We start from the raw sequence: 19690 nt of genomic DNA, 5'->3' as shown, positions 1-19690 counted from the left end.
TATGTAATTTATCTGCTTAATTATAATTTTTCAGGTATGCCAGTCGGTGTTACTTGGATTATGGTGTTGAAAGAACCAGATTGTCAGAGAATGGTGTTGACAGCCCAGCATGCTCATGCTGTCATGCTCATGAAATTATGAGAACAAGAAGACATATTGGTGTTTGGATGGACTGATGACTGCCACACAACACTGTTTTCTCACAGATGAGAAGGCATCTTCACAGTAGTTTAAAAAAAAAAAAAAATACTATAATAATAATAATGCTTCACACGGCAAAGCATAGTTGATCCCAAACATACTCCTCCCCTCAGTGGAATCTGCAGCGCTACCTAGATGTGAATGTTTTTTGCCTTGGGGTGGGAAATCTTGAACACCAGGAGTGAAGTCATGCTGCAGATGATGTACTTCACATGAATGACAACAACAGTTGCCACGTAAATTCAATTTGGTTTTAAATAGACAACAGCCTTTAAAGCTCATTCTGCTCGGAGTTGCCAGGCATGTGTCTGAGCATACTGACAAACACATTTCTGACTGTTTTCACTCAAGTACAAAAGGAAAAACAGCTGATTTAGTTTGTTCAAAGAGATCTGGAATATCAGACGGTTACAACAGCCATTAGATATGTCAGTGCTCCAGCTGTACAATGTGTGTGCAAATGGTAACATTGTTAAAAAGTTAAAATGTGCTCTAAACTATGTGTGAACATTTTTTAAGCTACCTGGTTAAGACAGAGCTTTTGGTAACTGGTAATGTTTTATCACAACAACTCTGCACAGATTCATGCCACAATTATCCAGTGTCCCACTCAAAAACTGTTTGCGCCATTCCAGTAAGTATTCAGTGCCAAACTTTAATTTCACCATACCACACATTTAGACAGCTACTTGTCAGATGCACAACCTGATGGCATAATTAGCACACGTGATCCTAATGTAGGCCTGTTTGGTCAACATGTGCTCCCTTTAAATGCTGATTCGACTGTTTCATAGATCCCTCACACCATCACTGATACAGTTCTACCAAGTCATCCATTTTTAATATGTTTTAAACAACTGTTCTCTAACATTTGTGCACCCAATGCAGATTTTTTTAATTAGCTTTATTTTTTTACTCATAAACATTGTCAGACCTGGTAAAAGATGTTTGGTATAATATATATATATATACTGGTATAATCTCGGGACCATCGAGCAGTGGGGGGATAAGGTGATTTAACAGTGACAATGACAATCCAAATAATGCAGTTTCTCTTACACTTTATATTACTGTTTAATAATTTTCCAAGTGAATTACCGTTTCGTATTTAGTATCAATAGATTCCTTGGACTCTCGGGACTGTGAAGATGTGATTCACATCGCTCAACTGAAAAAGTAAATGCAACAGATCTAACAAAAACTGTAATGTTAACCCCAAGTGATTGAGTTATAATGGATCAAATGAAACAGAAGAGGGGGATATTCCAAATTTAAGGCCATGATGAAAGATGAATAAGGCAGTGTAATTATAATGACATGCTGTTGGGGGCAGTGGGATCTTATGTGTTTTGATTAACTTAATAAGCTTGAAAAACGGCTATAAAATACTATTTTTAATAATATAACATTTACTTAATCTGTTGCATGAACTAGAAATAAAAATGATGTTTTCACACAGTATCATTCACCAGAAAAGTGCTCATTCTACACGCAATAAGATACAGCACAGAAAAAATTTAAAGTGAGACAAGAGGTTGAAGGATAAATTCCAACATCAGTTTTTTACCAACATATTTGTAGGCTCACCAATCACTAAAATCTTATTTTCTGCAAATATAAATAAATATGAATAAAGTGTGACTGACTTTTATTATGCTGGGTTTTCAAAGCAAACCAACAAATTATTATTATTATTATTATTATTATTATTATTTGTTCATGTAGCTTCAGTAACTATCAGGTTGGCAAAGAAAAATTGAGGCTTAGTGCGCAGACTAGTTCGCTAATACGACGTATGACTGAAACAAAACATGCGTGAAATCGTATTTTTGAATAATAATGTTAGAAAACATGCCGTGATTTGGACTTTACACCCAACATGGTTGTGTCATTTTTGTCCTATTAGTCTGACAAATGTGGAGATGTGAACATATACAGACATGACTCATTTAATTATTGTCAAAATAAAACTAAAATAAGGAGAAAAAAGTCGGGTGTCATGAATGTTACTTACAGTAAGGAGTAGTTTGAAACTAAGCTAATGAAGACTCTCCATCTGTGTGTGTCTGTAGTGCAGAACACAATCTGTGAGGACAAGGCGCACAGCTGCAGCATCCTTATGTAAAAAAATAAATAAATAAAAAAATAAAAAAAGACCACTACTTTGAAAGCAATTATTCTGATCAACAGTTTGTTTTTAAGTGCTTAAAAAGTTTTTGAAAAACATGTTTTTTCAACAAGGTGAAACCTGTCTTTGTTGAACACCTTCTTCAAGGGTGTTTACTTAGGTGTTAAAACTCCTTTAGATGTCTCGTGGAGACAGTTGTTGGCACTGTGAGCTGCCAGCTGCTCATTGTGTTCTTAGCAATAACATCATGATGCTCAGTTTGAGCACGATTGTATGGGGATATTTCAGGCTGCGTAATAAAAGTGGTTGCATGAGACAGGAACTGTGGCTGCTGCAGTCACGAGAAGATGATATGAGAGGCTTCATGTTCTCGGAGGCATTTATTGGAAAAGGTCACTTAAGTCAGAAGCTATGAATTCAGCACTTGAAACCATCACAAAACACGCCAGCATTACACCACCTAGAATAAGGTGAACACAGGCAATGTCATATTTTTTACTGACAGGCTTTTGCTTCATTGTCATTAGCATCCTTACTTTTATGTTGGTAAAGGAAGCAGATTTTGGTTTGTTTGTTGGAATGAGTTATATCTCACCACATTGCTAAATACCATTGGTGTATGGTTATAGGGTTTTAAATCTCAAAGTCTAATACAATAAACTCACTAAAGAGTTGTGTCAGTAATAACAGGAAGCTATGTGAGCACTCATAGTATTAGTGTGTCCTGGGGCCTCATGGGGAGAAATGTCCAGTTGCCGTCAAGGTGGCTGTTGATCATGCTCATGAAATGCTACCATTTATGACTCTCCATGACAGACCTTCACTCAGCTCTGAAAGCGTGCAGGCACGTGTTCACAATAAAAGAAGCAAAAAATGAAGCCGTATGGTAGCTGACCAAGCAGGAGCGCTGCTCATGGATTTACAAAATAGAAAAGTACAATGAAAGACTCAATTTGACAGGTGTGGGTGGTAACCTTAATGTGACTGCGGCAAACAAACCACTTGATGAAAATATTTTTATTACTGGTATAAAACCAATAGCATGTATCAGTGTATAATGGTCCTAATTCATGTAATGATGTTTGGGAGGACTGTAGGTCTATGTAGTGTTTATTTAGTGCGTTATTGTCGAAGGATCAATGAAATAGTTTTATTTTAATGAAACAATAAATAAAGGCAGGGACACGTTCTGCTACAGTACTTACAGTATTTTGTTATCTTGGAGCAGAGCTTTAGAAGTCATTTTAGCTGATTTTTCAGGAGAAACTCGGTAGACGCCAGTGTTTGGTCAGTTGGTTGTCTTGATAGATAAGGTGTGATAGTTTAGTTGACTCATGGTTTTCACACAGTCAATCTGGCCTATGATTTTTTTTCCAGTTTTAAATATACTGTCATTTATCTGCTGACAATAAAACCAAATTATGGACCTGTTATCTAAGGAAGCTTCTCCAAACCAAGCTTTATATTAAAACAGAAAGGCAAAATAAAAAGAATGACAGCAGTTTCACAAAAAATTGATTCTTTGGAAACATTGCATGAGACCGTGACCGTGCTACTACCGTCTGTGCTTACTTTAAGAAAAAGTGCCCCAACTTTATGGGTGTTTTAAACTTTTGTAGATATTTCTCAAAAGTATTTTCTTCATTTCTCATCTTCATATTTTATTTTATTTCATCACACTTTTTCCAAACGTGACAGTAATTTACACACACACAAATATGAACTGGCAAATGCAGCTCCATGTATTGAAGTGGAACGGAAAAACTGAAGAGCTCAGGACCACTGCAATGTGTTAATCTGATAAAGAAGGAAGAAAAGAGGAGAATATATTAAAACCACTTTCCAATAAAGCAGAATTCAAGATGTACCAATCTTTAAATCTTTTTTAAAATTTACCTTTAACAACAAGTTTTGTCGAACACTCCACTCTGCCCAGAGGGTTTTCTGCCACAACGGTGTAATCCCCGCTGTCCTTGGGTCTTACCTTCAGTATCAGCATGGAGCAGACCCCACATGTGTTTGTGATGTGGTAGTTAGTGTTGGTGTTAAGGCTGATGTTATTTCTGTACCAGGTAACTCGGGGTCTGGGGTTTCCTGTCACGGCACAGCTCATGTAACACTCGTAGCTCTCTGGACTTTTGTGCATTTTTAGTGGGACAGAAAATGAGGGAGGCGTGTCAAAATTGCAGCTCTTTGACTCTGCGTGCTTCAAAGTGAATTTTTCTGGAAGGATACAAGAAGAAGGGATTGTAAGAAACAATTAATGAACAAAAATTATAAATGGTAAATGGAAATGTTTAGTTGCAAGCTAAGCTGCACAAAACGTGACAACTATACATGCATGTAGATGTGGATGGATTTCTTTTAAACCCTGGGCCTACAACAACTATTTTAAAAGATTGTTATTAAAAATTGCCTTTTTTCTTTGTCACTTCCCAGACTGCTGACTCAGTGTGTTCAGAAAGCCCCATGTCATTCTTGGCATAGATTCGGAACGTATACTGCCTTCCTGGCATGATGTTTATGGCAGTAAACTTGTTATTGAAGAGATGGTCAGCCACAGTGTGCCAAGTGCGTTTAACTGAATCACGCTTGGCAACCATGTAGTGCAGCCTGTCATCTTTCTTCTCATCTGGGGATGGAGTCCATGAAACTGTCACTGTGCCTGGCACATTCTCCTCCAGCTCTACGGGGCCTGGAGGCTTGGGGTCATCTGAACACAGGAAGAAAACCATTTATAGTGTCATCATGTTTACATTTATGTTGACTTTGGATGGAATATGTAAACGTTTTTGTCAGAGCATTGGAATAATTTTATTTTAAAATCCAGCTATGGTTTTGGAGCTTATGAGCACATTTGTGAGATGATCCTAGAAAAAAATATGCATCAAAAACACAATCTAAACAGCCTTTGATGAACAATTTACCTTTAATTGAATGAGCTGATTGATTTAATCAATATGTCAACATTTTCACTGTACCTGTGACTCTTATTTCAACACTAGAAGTATCCTGACCAACCAGGTTCTTGACAATGATGGTGTACACCCCAGTGTCATGACGCTCTGCTGACGGGATCATTAACTGGGAGGACGCATCTGTGTTGCTTACTGTCACATTTTTGGGTACAGGTAAGCCATCTTTTAGCCATGTGATTGTTGGCATTGGTGAAGCCTGTCAACAAGAGGAACGTTACAATGTGGTTGTTTTCTTTTGTGCTTGTCAGAGAAATGTCAATCGCTTGAAGACTCAATAGTACCTTGGGAATCCCTATGTATACAGAAAAAAAGAACACATTTCAGTGCCTGTGCTTCTTGTTGAAATGTTTTCCTTCTGGTTCCCTCAACTGAATTTATAGATGACATAAGAGACACGTAAATTTGCACAGAAAAAGGACAGCCTGAATTACTAGTTGCTAGCCATTGATCCAAATGTTCAGGTTTTCATTCTTTTTTTGTATTTTAAAGTTATTTAAGACTGTAATGAAGATTTATATTCTTTCTTTCTTTATTTATTTATTGAATAAATTTTAACCGTAACCTATGGCCCAATTTAGGCACTATCACTATCTTCTTTTTATTTTATTATTTTTTTCTGTCACTATCATTATCTTAAAAGAGTCGTGTTAGCACTGATCATGAGAAAGAGACACTTCTCTGTTAGTACAGGATACTGGATTTTGCAGGTTGGCACATTAATGTTTAATGTCTTTGAATGAATAATTGTACTCAACCTGAAAGTTGAAGTTGATACGAGTCGAGTTCCCGGCTCTCACTACTACAAAGTTCTTCATGTTTTTGTCGGTGAACTTAGGTCTCACTGTGGTGATGAGAAAAAAGTGTTTAAAGATAAAAAGACAAAAAAAAAAAAAAAGAAATTGTCATAATTTCCGCAACTCACCTGGAGGAGGCATTGCGATGATGTAATTGTCCAACTCTTGAGGTTCACCATCACCACCCTCATTGGTGGCAACAACTCTTACCCAGTACATGGCCATAGACTTCAGACCCACAATAGTGAAGGAGGTTATTATAATAGGTGTGGAGTTACAGCGACCCCATTCAGGGTTTTCTGCAGGTCTGAGCTCCACAAAGTATCCTTTGGCCTCATCTTGGACGCCTTCCTCTTCATTTGGTTTGGTCCAGCCAAGTGACAAGGTGGTATATGTGGAGTCAGTCACCTTCAGGTCAATAACTTTACCAGGAGGTTCTGAAAGTATCAATAACCTTGTCAGTACACAGAGTTATAAGTAAGTAGGAATTGAATATAACTTTTTATAAACTTTTACTCACTTTTTGGATCTCTCGCAACTATAAATTCAGAGGGTGTACTTGGCTCTCCAGCACCAGACATGTTTATAGCTGAAACTCGAAACTCATACTCAATACCTTCAACTACATCCTTTACTCCATACTCTTTTCCTGTTGGCATGATAACATCAGAGTTAATATAAACAATAAAGTCTTAACTCTTAAAGTGCATTCTCTTTACAAGTAAAGATTCAAACAGTTTCGAACAGTAAACAAAGCCACTAATCTTGAAGAAAAAAAACAAAACTAACTTAAATCACCTAACCTTTAACAGGCTCATTGGGTGGGTTAACCATGCCCCACAGATTACTGCCTTTCTTTCGTTTCTCCACATTGTATCCTAAAATATTTGTTCCTCCAGTATTAGCAGGTGGAGTCCAAGCGAGGTTGATGCAGTCTTTGAATGCACTGACAATTTTTGGCGTAGATGGAGGTCCGGGGTACGCTGTGAAGGACAATCAAGATAAAAAAAAAAAACCTCATATTATGAGACTTTTCTCATCAAAATGTTTGGTACCTGTGAGAAGACATACCCTTGGTCCCTGCTTGGATGTCATCAGTTTCCATCATTTCACTGACGTCTTGATCAGTTTCAGCCCTGATGCGGTAGCAGTATTTCCTGCCATGATCCACGTCAGTGTCCCGGTATTTAGGCTCTGGGCCAATCTTGCCCAGCTTCTTCCAGCTGTTGCGTCCAATTTGCTGGCGTTCCAGAATGTAGTCAGTTACAGGTGAACCTCCGTTGTCTTTGGGAGGTCTCCACTTGAAGTCAATGCAGGAGGCTGACGCTTCAATGATTTCCACAGGGCCAAGTGGTACTGTTGGTTTGTCTGTAGTAAAATATAACAATTAAACAAAAAAAAAAAAAAACTGTTATTAACCTTTTTTTTTTTTTTTTTTTTATTTACAAGAATTTTGACATGTAGTATTTCAAGCATAGTTAGTAGACAGTACCTAGAACAATAAGCTGCGTTATGGCTTCAGTTACTCCACATTCATTTTTAATCTTAATCTTTATTTCTCCACTGGCTTTGCGTTGGCACTTGGTTAGCAGCAGGCGGCTGTGTGAGGAAGACTTCTCAATCTTGATATGTGTTTCCTCCATCAGCTCTTCACCATCATTGTACCACTGGATTTTCATAGGTTCACGGCCATCAAATGACAGCTTGAATGCTGCATCTTTTCCTCTTTTAATTATAACTGGTTTCTTGAACTCAGTAAGGTCATCAGGGTTGATTCTTGGGGGATCTAGGCGGGAAGTAAAAACAAACAAATTAAAAAAAAACAAACATTGAGCTGATGGCAATATTTTCAGGCGCATTTTTAATTTGGCTGCCCTTTTACTTTGCTGGAGTTGGCACATCACATGTCATTACATCACCTTCCACATTTAACACCGCCTCAGTTTTACGGCCGTCAGCTTCACATTTAAACTTCCCAGCATCCTCTTCTTTGCAGTTTTTTATAATTAGTTTCCGATGAAACCCTTCTTTAACTATAAGGATATCTTCTGTGGCCGCTATCTGAAAAGCATACACACACACACACACACACACACACACACACACACACACACACATAACCAAATTAAAATCTCGAAAAGTTAAAGCCGATTTTTTCATTAAATAAAATGACATGTTCTTCACCTCCAGTCCATCTTTATACCAAACTGCATCACAGTCCTCACTGCTGAGCTTGCAGACCAGTTCTGCATCAGTACCAATGATTGCAGTAACATCTGACAGTCCACCGGTGAAGTAAACTCCCGGATCTAGAAGACGTAAAACCCAATCAGTGATAGGAAATGTTAAAAGGACACACAAGTATTTAAAATAAAATAATTGTGTTCTGATGGAGCTTACCAATAACGGTCTCAGGAACAAGTGGGCCCGTTCTCACTCTTTTTCTTTTTTCTTTCACAGGCTCTTCCTCTTCGCCACCAGCATCTTCATCCTTTGTAGTAGCAAGTTCTCCTGCTACTTCTTCCTCTTCCTCTGCTACAACTTCCTCTTCCTCCTCTTCAGCAGTAGGCTCCATTTTATCTCCTTTATCTTCAGCTGCTGCTGCTTCTGTTTTTGGATCTGCTTTTGCTTTAGCCTTTTTCTTTGGTTTGGCTTTGGCTTTTGGCTCTGCTTTTATTTTATCTTCACCTTCAGCAGTTTCTGCAGCAGCCGCAGCCGCAGCTGCTGCCGCCTCCTCCTCTGCTTTTGCCTTTGCCTTTGCAATCAATTCATCTCTATCTTTTTGTAGTTTAGCCTGTTGCTCCTGAGCAATCTTGAGAAGGTCTTCTCCACCACCACCTGCTCGAGTTGTCTTCCGGGCTTTCTTCTTCCCAGCAGTGCTTGGATCTTTGTCAGCTAATACAGAATGCACAGTGATGGGAAAGCTATATATTATTTTGACACTTTAAGTGAATCCTTTGCAAATGGATCATATTTTTGAAATGATCCATTTGCCACCAGTTCCTCTGTGTTGAAATATGGTCTCCTAAACAGTCAGATTGATGAGAAGAAGTGTGCCTTTTTCTAATTCAACATATAGTATGTTTGCAAAAAATACAGGCAAAAAAAGGAATATTATGAAAAGGTGAAAAAAAAACCATCTGTCTGTCAGGCGCTAATGATGTTAATCTTTCAGTTGTAAGTAAAAACTGTTCACCCACTGTTTTCACACAGCATCATTACAACATCGATCATATCTGTTTCCACTGATGTTTTCCCCTCAAACACAGAACATACCTTCCATATGAGGACACAGTTTAGAATGATAAAACTGTACCTTCCACGATGAGCCATGCATTGCAGGACTTAAGTCCAGCCATGGCTGCATAAATTCCTTTGTCCAATGGCAGGCAGTCCTTCACCACCAAGGTGTGAATCAGCATGTCTTCTGATACAGTAATGTCATATTTGTCTCCTTGCTCCAGTGGAACATTCTTCCCCACCCACTTGATCTTTTTCATTGGTTGTGAGAGCACACACTGAAACACGGCATCCTCTCTTTCCTCTGCTGTCACATCCTCAATCTTTACCAAAAAGTCTGCACTGGGAACTAGAGATGGCATTAAAATGACAGTTTAGCACTGGATCCAGTATCTCCTTTCACTGGGAAAGTCATGCTGTATCGTGTAGTGTAAAAGTAGACAACTATCACGTATCTTACCTTTTAACTCAGTAGAAAAGATTTTAACTCCATCAACTTCCACTTGGTAGAATCCTGCATCATCTGGATCAATACCATTTATGCTAAACATAAACTTCTTTCCAACTTGCTTCAATCCGTGTTTTATCTCGGTGTCAACATCAAAAGGAACCATCACTCCATCCTGTTCAAACATAGATGGCAGTAAAGTCCCATTAAAGCACACATCTCAATAAACAACTGTTTATTTGGTCTTAAAAGTGTAACAACTTACTTTGAATAAAAAAATTTTGCTTGTGGGGTCTTTGAGTGACATCTCAATTTCAAACTCTGCACCGCCATCAGGTTTCAGTTCAATAGGCTTTAAGCATGCAAATTTTTCTATAACCTGCAATGAAAGTATTCAGAAGACTAGATGGTGTAAATACTTTACGTTTGCATATATTTAGATATGTGTGTATTATTGATGTAAGCTGTGTCATAGCTCTGCAGATTCAGGTGAAGCTGAGGCAAACCTTCTCTTTTTCCTGATCCCTCTCGATCTTCTTTTCATTTAGTTTCTTCAGCATCCAACGGAAATCAGTGATGCCATATTGTGCACAGATGCTCTCGTAATCTTTCTTATCTGCACTCAGCAACAGTTCCCAAAATTTATCATCGATTTCCAGCTTTGTTTCTTCTTTCGGCTCAAGGTCCGCCCTCCAAAAAGAAAGTGTTGAAAAGTATTTTACAAAGCACAATAAAATGAAAATGAAATAAATAAATTAAATATATATATCAACCTGTGATGTAAAGAAATACTGCATCATCTTCTGTATTTGTTAAGTGACTTTCCACTTACGTGCTTTTTAATCTAATTTTGAAATCTTCAGGTAACTCCCGTACAGCTAAAAAACAAAATCAGTATCAATGTTACCGATGCCTGCTGAATAACCTTTCAGGAAACTTTCATTAATAAAAACATTGGTTGTTTACCTGTTCGTGACTGTTGCATGGCTTTGCTCTTCTTGAAGCCAACTACACGAAGAAGATTAAAAGTGAAATTGGAATTCACTGAGTGTATAATTTCTTTTGAGTGGATGTATGATGAAATAAAGTGAAGTATCTCACCTTCAATGACATTGAGAGTAGCAGTAACGACAGCTTTTCCGTACTCATTTCTGGCAAAACACTTGTAGGTGTCGGCTTGATCAACAGATACATCAGGCATCTATCAATCAATACATCTGTTATTGAATGACACTTTATTGATCTGCCAGTCTAATGTATGTTATGTCATGTAATGTTTGGCTTTTAACAAGAGAATACAAATAATTTTTACCTGTAGTTGATGTTCACCAGAGATTGTATCAAATAGTATTTTGTACCGTTCTTCATCAATTTCACCATTATTTCTCACCCAGGTCACAGTTGGTGTTGGGTTACCAGTAATTATTGCTCTGAATATGGCAACCTTTCCTACAGGAACAGCAGCAACATAATGAAGTTTTGCTATCTTATAGAAAATCACCATAAAACAAAATGGAATCATGACTAGAGAGTTTAGCTACCTTCTTGTATAGTGAGAGCGATTGGTTTCCGAGTGAAATCCGGCGTGGTCATGCCTTCAGGCAGTTGTTCAACATACTGGGTGATCATAACTCCAGGAACCCTCGACCTCTTTTTAATTTTCACTGTCATTAAATGGTGCAGTTAGAGATTGCATCTACTCCAGAAGGTTTTAAAAGATATTAATTTTGCGACTTACCCTGCCCGGGAGCAGTTGGCTGCTCATCTTTAGCTTTAGGAATCTTAAACATGTTGAGACCAGCTTCTCTTTTCTGTTTATGCAAACAAATTACAGTGCTTTTAATTCACAAATCTTAAGTTCTTTGGCAAATTACTTCATTTTATCTTCACTTTCATCTCTTAATTCACTGATTAATTCGTTTCCATGTCAATGCAAAACATATGAAGGGTGTTGGGAAGTTGCATGTTTTCTGAATCACTTTTGGTGCCCATGAGCATTCCCATCTGTCATACAAGTAATTTATGTGTTACAGATGGTCTGAATTTGCACTGGGTGTCACTTATCATTGTTGAAACTGCCGGTTTAAGGCAGTAGGAATGCATTTTTAAGGAGTCCTGATGAAAACATTAAGGATGTCTATATATATTGTCATTTGTGAGTTTATTATTATAAATTATGGATACAGACGTATTTTGAGCAAAACATAATTTTGTAAATCTGCCTTCCATGATTTAGGAAGTGTTGCAATCAGCTGACTGCAAATATAACATTGGTCATATCTGCTTTTGCAATTATGTCTTCTGTCTTTTGAGCTGTGAGCACACTGAGTGAAAACATGACAAGGAAACAGCACGTTTATGTAAAAAGTTTCACAACAGGTCTCTGTTTATCTTTAGTTAAATCACTGAATCAGATTTATTCTAAGGTAAATAAATTACAACTTCTACTGCTACCACAACAACTTATCATCAACTCTAAACACTCTTCATACTTTATTATGAGTCAAAAAATCTTTGATATAAAACAGCAGGCAGGACATAAAAAACTGCTTTGACACAGAAGTCTTCCTCAAACTGCAGTTTCATAATTTATTTTAAAAATTTTGTTAACTAAAATGGAGTATAATTTTAATTAACTGAATGACTGTATCTGTCCCACATTTATGTTATATTATGTAGTCTGAATCTGCACTGGGTTCGGTGTTAATGAAAAATCTTTAAAAAGAAAAAAAAAGATAAACATTGATCCTTTTTCAAATTTACTACACAATTTAAAAGATTATATTGGATTAATGTTGTATGTTTATATTGGTTATCTTGTGACGTAATCAACCTAAACGTTTTTGTTGACCGGTTTACGCCACAATTAGACATAATTAAACTGATGAATCTAATTGAAAACAAGCATACAGATCTCTTTCGGAGTACCTGCGTGTTTTACAGTTACGTATATGTGTTGAGCTGCTGTCAAGCTAAATTTGCCTGAGAGAAAATAGCTTTGCCAGGCGTGTTATGTGTGTACTGATTTATGAATGCCAGGTCTGTGTCTTGAATTTCTGAGCTCCTGGTAATAACGCAGCATGGAATTTAACTTTTTTAAAATTTTTATTTTTATAATATATAAAATGCTGCACACCTGTTTTACAAGGCTTTACGACCCTCATTAGGAAAATGTGGGGTTTCCTTATGTTAACATAAATTTGTCTTTGTTTGTCATGTGTCTATACATTTGCTCAGTTTTTACAACCATTTCAGCAATTTGACACTAGTTACACACTGCTTTGTAGTCTGCTGCAAATTGTTTGATTATAGATTCTGTAACTGGATCATGAATATTAAGATGTCTCCTAAAACATAGATAAAATAGGAATGATATGGTTCAGTTTTATTGGGACTGCATTAGTCTGAAGGAGAGTTCTAATTGAATTGTGTTTAATTTTAGCACACATTTTCAAGTCAGATAACTGATTGGACTTCACACTATTAAATATTAATGAGCAAAATTATGCAACGTACTGTAAAATACATCGAGCACAGATGTAAAAAAAAAAAAAAAAAAAAAAACTAATCCACACACATGCTATTAAATTCAAATCTCGACTAATACTCATGAAATGTACTTACTGTTTTTCAAGTAAACTGCTATGCACTGCTCTCTGCTGCCAGCCAGGTTGCTCCTGATCCTTTAGTGTGGGCTCTTCGTTTTAAGAGGCCATAAAGACTTCCAAAGACACTTAGAGCAACCTTACCCACGCCGTCTGTTGCGGATAGTTTTACTGACATGCTCACTACCTCTATAGTGCTTTGGGTTCTTGAAAAGGGGACACCAAAGCCAACGCAGCAGTGAAGCTCTCTAATCCCACCCTCAAACTGGAATTACAGTTTTAGGACTGCAGCATGATGCTGTTGGTGTTCTTTTCAGAAAATCTTATCAGAAGTGCCACCTGAGCTGCTTTGGCATCCACCTAATTGCACATGTTGGTTGTTTAACATTCACCCCAGCATTTAATAGGTAAGTGTGTTTTCTCTTTCTTTTAATTTTTTTTTCTCTTTGCAGCAAGGCCCTTTGTGCTTGGGAGTTTAAATACCAAAATTGAAAAGCCCTAGTTCAATCATAGAAAGACTGCTGCAAAAACCAAAATCCACTTTGGGCATCCAATAAAAACACAAGGAAACAAGCCGAGTCTTCGTGTGATATCAGGCTACTTTTAAGCTGAAGTTGAAAGTGAGAAGTGTCACCCTGTACTTCTCAGTCACGCTTTTCGCTCAGGGTGCAACTGTCGACCCTTTCTTGCTGGCTGACACTAAACATGGAATCATGGCTGACCCCCTTAAAAACATGTTCAGTTGTAATCCAAGAAGACTGGGCATAAATTATTCACAAACTTTCACAAAATTGTTTAAGTGGCTTGAACGTTGATACTTGGTAAATCCAGGCTTAACACAGAATTTATGTATTTTTCATTAAACATTGTTTTATGAATCATTGGGCATGTAACCATTTTTTTTTTTTTGCACAAGGATTCACCTTAAAACAAAAGAAAAAAGTAAACAGAAAACAGTGTAAAATATTTATTTCCACCAAACCTGCAGACATCAGAATATTTATGATGTTAATCCACATTTTCTCTTTGATTGTCCTGTGTTTGCTTGTCCCTTGTCATATTTTCACTTCTGTTAAGGCCAGTCCATATTCTGTTGCCTGCTTTTGCAAAATGTGGTAAGCAGGATTTTCCATTTCTGTTTAAAAAATCTCACCAAAAAAAAAAAAGCATCCACAACTTCTAAATCCCCACTTTCCCCTACATTATCTTTCTTACAATGTTCTTCTTCTACATGCTAGGTAACGGTTAGCTGTTCTGCATTGCATCTGCAACTAATGTAAATAATCCATTCAACGTTGTTAATTAAATTATTACTCAAAAAGTACTAATTGAAAACCAGTATGTATTGTCATTTCAAATGATAGGAATATAGTGTCAACACATTGTAATATTATGTTTTCTTTTCCATAACTTTGAAAAATAAAATTTGCAATATGCTGTTTCAAGCTTCTGTTTTATTCATGTACACAATAAAACCACAACAAATGTTTGATGACCTTTACTCTTATCCCTGTTATATTTGTTAATGTTCAACTTCATTAAAGGAAGGTTTCACTTCTTTATGTCAGGGTTGCTCTCATTCTGACACACTGTATGCAAATTACCAACATAATGGCTTATGCTACCACGTTCTGCAAATTCAGTTAATCTGTAGAGAAAAACAAAGGCAGTTATTGGACTTTTGAGATCATCACAGTATAATATGTAAGTCTGTTCCAAAAACAGTAAATAATGTGGAATAATAAATGTGGATACATCATGTTAAATACTTACCTCTGACTGTAAGTTTAGTGGAACACTCTGCCCTTCCCAAAGTGTTTTCTGCAACAACTTTGTATTCTCCGGTGTCTTTAGCTCCAACCCTCAATATTAGCAGAGAACAGACTCCACAGGTGTTGGAGATGTAGTAGTTAGTGTTGGTATTTAGACTAATGTTGTTACGGAGCCATGTCACATGAGGTGTTGGATCTCCTTTTACAGCACAACTCATATAGCATTCGTACCCTTGGGGAGCGGTGTGCATTTTCAGAGGGACAATGAATTTGGGAGGACACTGCAGATCACATGGCTTTGACTCCGGCATTTTCACAGTAAACTTTTCTGCAAGAAAGTAGATCAGAAGTTGACTAAATCAGAATCTTAGAATCTTTACTATTGGCCTGATGGTAGTATACAGGTAATAATTGGGAAAACGCAATACATTCTGGTTATACTAAAGATTTAAGTTCTTTACAATTACATTCTAAAGCAACATAAACATTAACACTTTCTTTTTCTTATTTTTTTCTTGTGGAAGAAATGCTTCAAAGATCTCAATCCCACAAACACGTTGTCTGACTCGGTGAAGCCCTGAACTCCAAACTCTGAGGCTGGGGTTGCTGTGGTAATTAAAAAGCTCCTGTATGTCAGGGGTGGAAAAGGTTCACACAGGGCTCCTTAAAGCTATGGTTGTTGTGGCACTGTTTTGTACACTTCTGGAACATTGCATGGACATCAGGGACAGGGCCTTTGGACTGTGGTTTACTCTGGCTTATGTTGCAATTATAGGGGAATCACACTTCGTAGACTCCCTGGTAAGATTTGTTTTGGGGTTTCGGAGGAGGTTCAGTCAGATAAGAAGATGAAGCTCAAATTGAAGAGGAGCCGTTCTGGCCTTCACCCAAGCTGTGGAACAGTGGTCCAGCTCTGCACCCTCCTCTGGGTCTTTGAGGGGGCATGGCCTAAACAGTCTACATGTGTTTTTTGTTAGACATAGAGAAGGCTTTTTTTTTTTTGCTTCTCCAAATCAAATCAAATCAAATCAAATCAAAGTAAACTTTATTTCTTAAGTGCTTTTCATGCCAGAGGTAACACAAAGACATGACAATGGGGGGACTCAGGTGAAGTGACCCCAGGCATTTGGCCAGGATGATTCCCTGATGATTTCTTGGGCACATCCCACAGGGGTCAAGCCCTGGGAAGACCCAGGACATGCTGGAGGGAACATATCTCACAACTTGCCAGAAATACCTCTAGATCCCACTGCGGGAGCTTTTAGAAGTGACTTGGAAGAGCGACATCTGCTAAGACTAATGCACCTGCAACCTGACCCAGATAAGTTGCATAAAATTGATACAAACATTCTGCTTACTGACACACAACATGGTTTGATTACTGAATAGAATATAGCAATAGGTAAAGAATTCTTTTAAAATCAAATGCACAAATAGCTAGTGCAGTGTTTAAACATCTGCAACTGCACTGGATTAAGCAGTATAGAAGATAGATGGACTGTGTTTAAAAAATCCATACAAAGGAAAAAAATGAGGAAACCAAGAAAACAAATTTGTTTTTTTCCTCTTTTTTGTTGTTTCCCCAGTGTTATTTTCCTCAAATAAAACTGACTCATGATGCAGTGATTTCCCTCCCATACTCTTTGACAGCTCTTAAAGACACAAGTATTTTTTAAGTACCTTTTTTGCTAGAAATCAGCCACTTTGGTGATTCGGAGGGTTTGGATAAACCCATGTCGTTCTTTGCGTAGACTCTGAATTGATATTCCCGGCCTGGCATGATGTTGCATGCTGTGAATTTGTTGTTGAATATTCTGTCTGCAACAGTGTGCCAGGTTCTTTTACTTGAGTCACGTTTAGTCACCACGTAGTGCAGCCTGTTGTCACGCTTCTCATCTGGAGATGGGGTCCATGAAATGGTCACTGTGCCAGGTACGTTTTCATCAATTTCCACAGGACCTGGTGGCTTTGGCTCATCTAAAATTAAACCACAAGTTTCCTTTTTATTTAAAAAAGAAAAAAAAATCTATTACAGTATATGAAGTAGTATTTAGGAAAATATTAAGTACAATTAAAAAAGATCAGATTTACATCAAACTTACCTGTGACTCTAATTTCAATACTGAATGTTTCTTGGCCAACAATGTTCTTGACAAGGATTGTATAAATTCCAGTGTCTGATCGTTCAGCTGAAGGAATCAGAAGCTGGGATGTACCTTCAGCATTGCTAATGGTTACCTTTTTAGTTACTGGAACTCCGTCCTTTAGCCAGATTACCTCTGGCCAAGGGGAGGCCTGGATAGATATATAGATGAATAGATAGATGAAATGAAATTGAACAGGATCCATGTCCAATTGGTAAAACTGGTTTGAAATACATCACAAATTACCTCAAAGTTAATGTTGAATCGTGCAGAATTTCCTGCTCTCACCACCATAAAACTTTTAATTTTGGCATCTGTGAATCTCGGCCTCACTGTAAAAAGAGGAGGGTGAAAGTGGGTCATTGGCACTCCTCATTTATAGGGAGAAAATAATGCTGACCATAAGGCCTAATTCTGCACACATATATTGTAAATATCATGGACTAGCATTTATTATTGATCCAAATTATCTACCGTGACCTCCAACATTTTTGTGTTGGAATTTTTCAGCTTTCTTTGGTATTGACAAGTTACTGTGAGTTCAATTCTCAGCATTAAACTTGTGTCATTTGTTGAAAACAAGTTTGTTTGAATTTACAACACAAATGACAATATAATAGCAATTAACGGCCATCTTAATTTTAAAATATTATAATATTTATTATTTTTATACCTGGCTTCAGTTTAAATTTTTTTTATATATGTTTATGTTGTCTGTTGTCATTCTGTCCTCTTCCCCCCCACACAGCAGAGACCGATGGCTGCCTGTCCTTGAGTCGGGTTCTGCCGGAGGTCTCCTTCCTGTTAAAAGGGAGTTTTTTTCCTTCCCACTGTCGCCAGTGTGCTTGCACAGGATGGGAGATTGATTGGAGCCTCCAGCTCAATCTGTTGGTTTCCTTGTATAGGCTATTATGAATTGGCTTTCATTATGTTTTTTTCTTTTCCGGAAAGTGTCTTGAGATGGCATTGCCGTGATTTGACGCTATATAAATAAAGTTGAATTGAATTGAATTGAATAAAAGGCTTGCTGCATTTCATAGTGTTTTGACAATTCGTGTCCATGATTAACTGGTGCATAACTTTTAGGTATAGTCTCTAACTCAGTTTGAATGGATTAAAAAATTAAATGTACTCATTAAAACATTTCAATAATATATTTTTCAGAATGATTTAATACTCTTAAAAGAAAAAAAAGTCTATGGCAGACTTTAGAAAACAAAACCATAAAGCTAACAGGAACTAATTTTGTTCTGTTCAACCATATTTCAAGGGGTGAAGCATTAAAACTCTTCTGGAAGAAAAGGAAGGTGAAACATGACCATCAATGAATAAAACAAAGCAGTCATGAAATACCTAAAACTGACTTGTTCAAAAATTGAATGAAGAAAAAGGAATGACTAATGACGTGGCACATAATTGTGTCTGTAAACTGTTACCATTAAAGATCTGCTAATCATACCTGTAAATGTTACAGGGTCTGTAACATGTCATTCAATGTCAGACTGAAAATTTTCTTCACATGTCCTTCAAGTTTCTCAAAAATAATTTCTTCAAGCAGTGGCTCTGGAAATCAGTGTTGTTTAGGAAGGTTATGGTCTTAACGCAGGAAGATGCTCCACCACATGTATCAAGCAATCTACCACTTGGCTCACCAGCAAAATAATGAAGCTGCTTCCATCTTAACTAATATAAATTAATTTGAGAACTAATGGATCTGTCTTAACTATGACTTTTACAGTTAGGGGAAGCTGGTTTTCACATAGCAATACTGTATGCAGCTATGTGCATATAGACAGTGCATATAGCTGTCACTATATCAAACCTCAACTTTGAAAGGATAAAGAATATGACAGACCCAATGAAAGGGATGCTTCTAGAAGATAATGGCTATATAGGGCACTTCTTATTTTGTGAAAACGTAAAAAATGTAAATGATCATTGTGTTACTTAAATCTCACACTACTTTGCAATGCTGGGCATACAAAGAGGCCTGTTGGGAAAATCTGTTTGTAGTTTAGTTGTATTAATATTTATGCACAGTTGTTTAATTATTGAGCATATTTTTATTTCTGACTATTTTCCTTCGTTAAACTTTTTTTGAGATTCAAAAACCCTCAGGATTAACTGAAGCCGTACAAAAATTAACTCTGTAAAGAGTGATTCATCTATTATGCATTAAGCATGCTTGGGTATATACTGTACTATGTCCTTAAGTGTATTTGTAGAGTTCCTGTATTCCCTGTATTGAATGTACTGGCTTGATTTAAGTGTAAATTTACTTACCGGGAGGGGGCATGGCAAGAATGTAATTGTCCAGCTCCTGAGGCACTCCCTCTCCTCCATCATTAGTTGCAATGACTCTCACCCAGTACATGGCCAT

The 19690-nt window shown here is 37.2% G+C and overlaps 2 protein-coding genes across 5 annotated transcripts in view; both read right to left on the bottom strand.

Annotated features, from left to right (window-relative positions):
* Positions 1 to 3987: 3987 nt before the first annotated feature.
* On the bottom strand, positions 3988 to 13548 carry LOC306757393 (immunoglobulin-like and fibronectin type III domain-containing protein 1). Its single transcript, XM_079242434.1, has 24 exons — positions 13414 to 13548; positions 11528 to 11600; positions 11331 to 11453; positions 11102 to 11238; positions 10891 to 10990; positions 10756 to 10797; positions 10622 to 10667; positions 10296 to 10479; positions 10055 to 10168; positions 9802 to 9964; positions 9418 to 9690; positions 8502 to 8996; positions 8286 to 8410; positions 8021 to 8162; positions 7594 to 7887; positions 7173 to 7469; positions 6905 to 7084; positions 6622 to 6750; positions 6230 to 6538; positions 6063 to 6148; positions 5311 to 5503; positions 4746 to 5042; positions 4226 to 4552; positions 3988 to 4126 (listed from the first exon to the last, which is right to left on the bottom strand). Exons 2-24 carry the CDS (start codon positions 11577 to 11579, stop codon positions 4122 to 4124), a joined length of 4113 nt encoding a protein of 1370 aa, XP_079098560.1. The 5' UTR covers positions 11580 to 11600; positions 13414 to 13548; the 3' UTR covers positions 3988 to 4121.
* Positions 13549 to 14346: 798 nt separating this feature from the next.
* The window catches only part of igfn1.1 (immunoglobulin like and fibronectin type III domain containing 1, tandem duplicate 1), a 26236-nt gene continuing 20892 nt past the window's right edge, over positions 14347 to 19690 (bottom strand). For 3 of the 4 annotated variants that reach the window (XM_079241814.1, XM_079241816.1, XM_079241815.1), the window contains 6 exons: positions 19594 to 19690; positions 17557 to 17642; positions 17269 to 17461; positions 16847 to 17143; positions 15168 to 15494; positions 14347 to 15042 (listed from right to left, as the gene is read on the bottom strand). The exon at positions 19594 to 19690 is cut by the window's right edge and continues 212 nt beyond it. In XM_079241814.1, coding sequence (XP_079097940.1) covers positions 15038 to 15042; positions 15168 to 15494; positions 16847 to 17143; positions 17269 to 17461; positions 17557 to 17642; positions 19594 to 19690 — 1005 coding nt within the window. In that variant the 3' untranslated portion in view covers positions 14347 to 15037. Of the gene's footprint in view, positions 15043 to 15167; positions 15495 to 16846; positions 17166 to 17268; positions 17462 to 17556; positions 17643 to 19593 lie in introns of those variants that run through there. The other variant, XM_079241817.1, reaches the window with a different exon arrangement.

Source organism: Telmatherina bonti (genome assembly GCF_933228915.1).
Source record: "Telmatherina bonti genome assembly, chromosome: 6".
NCBI classification, from domain to species: Eukaryota; Metazoa; Chordata; class Actinopteri; order Atheriniformes; family Telmatherinidae; genus Telmatherina; species Telmatherina bonti.
Note: the sequence above shows the minus strand (reverse complement) of the source record. Positions and strands in the feature narration are given on the sequence as shown.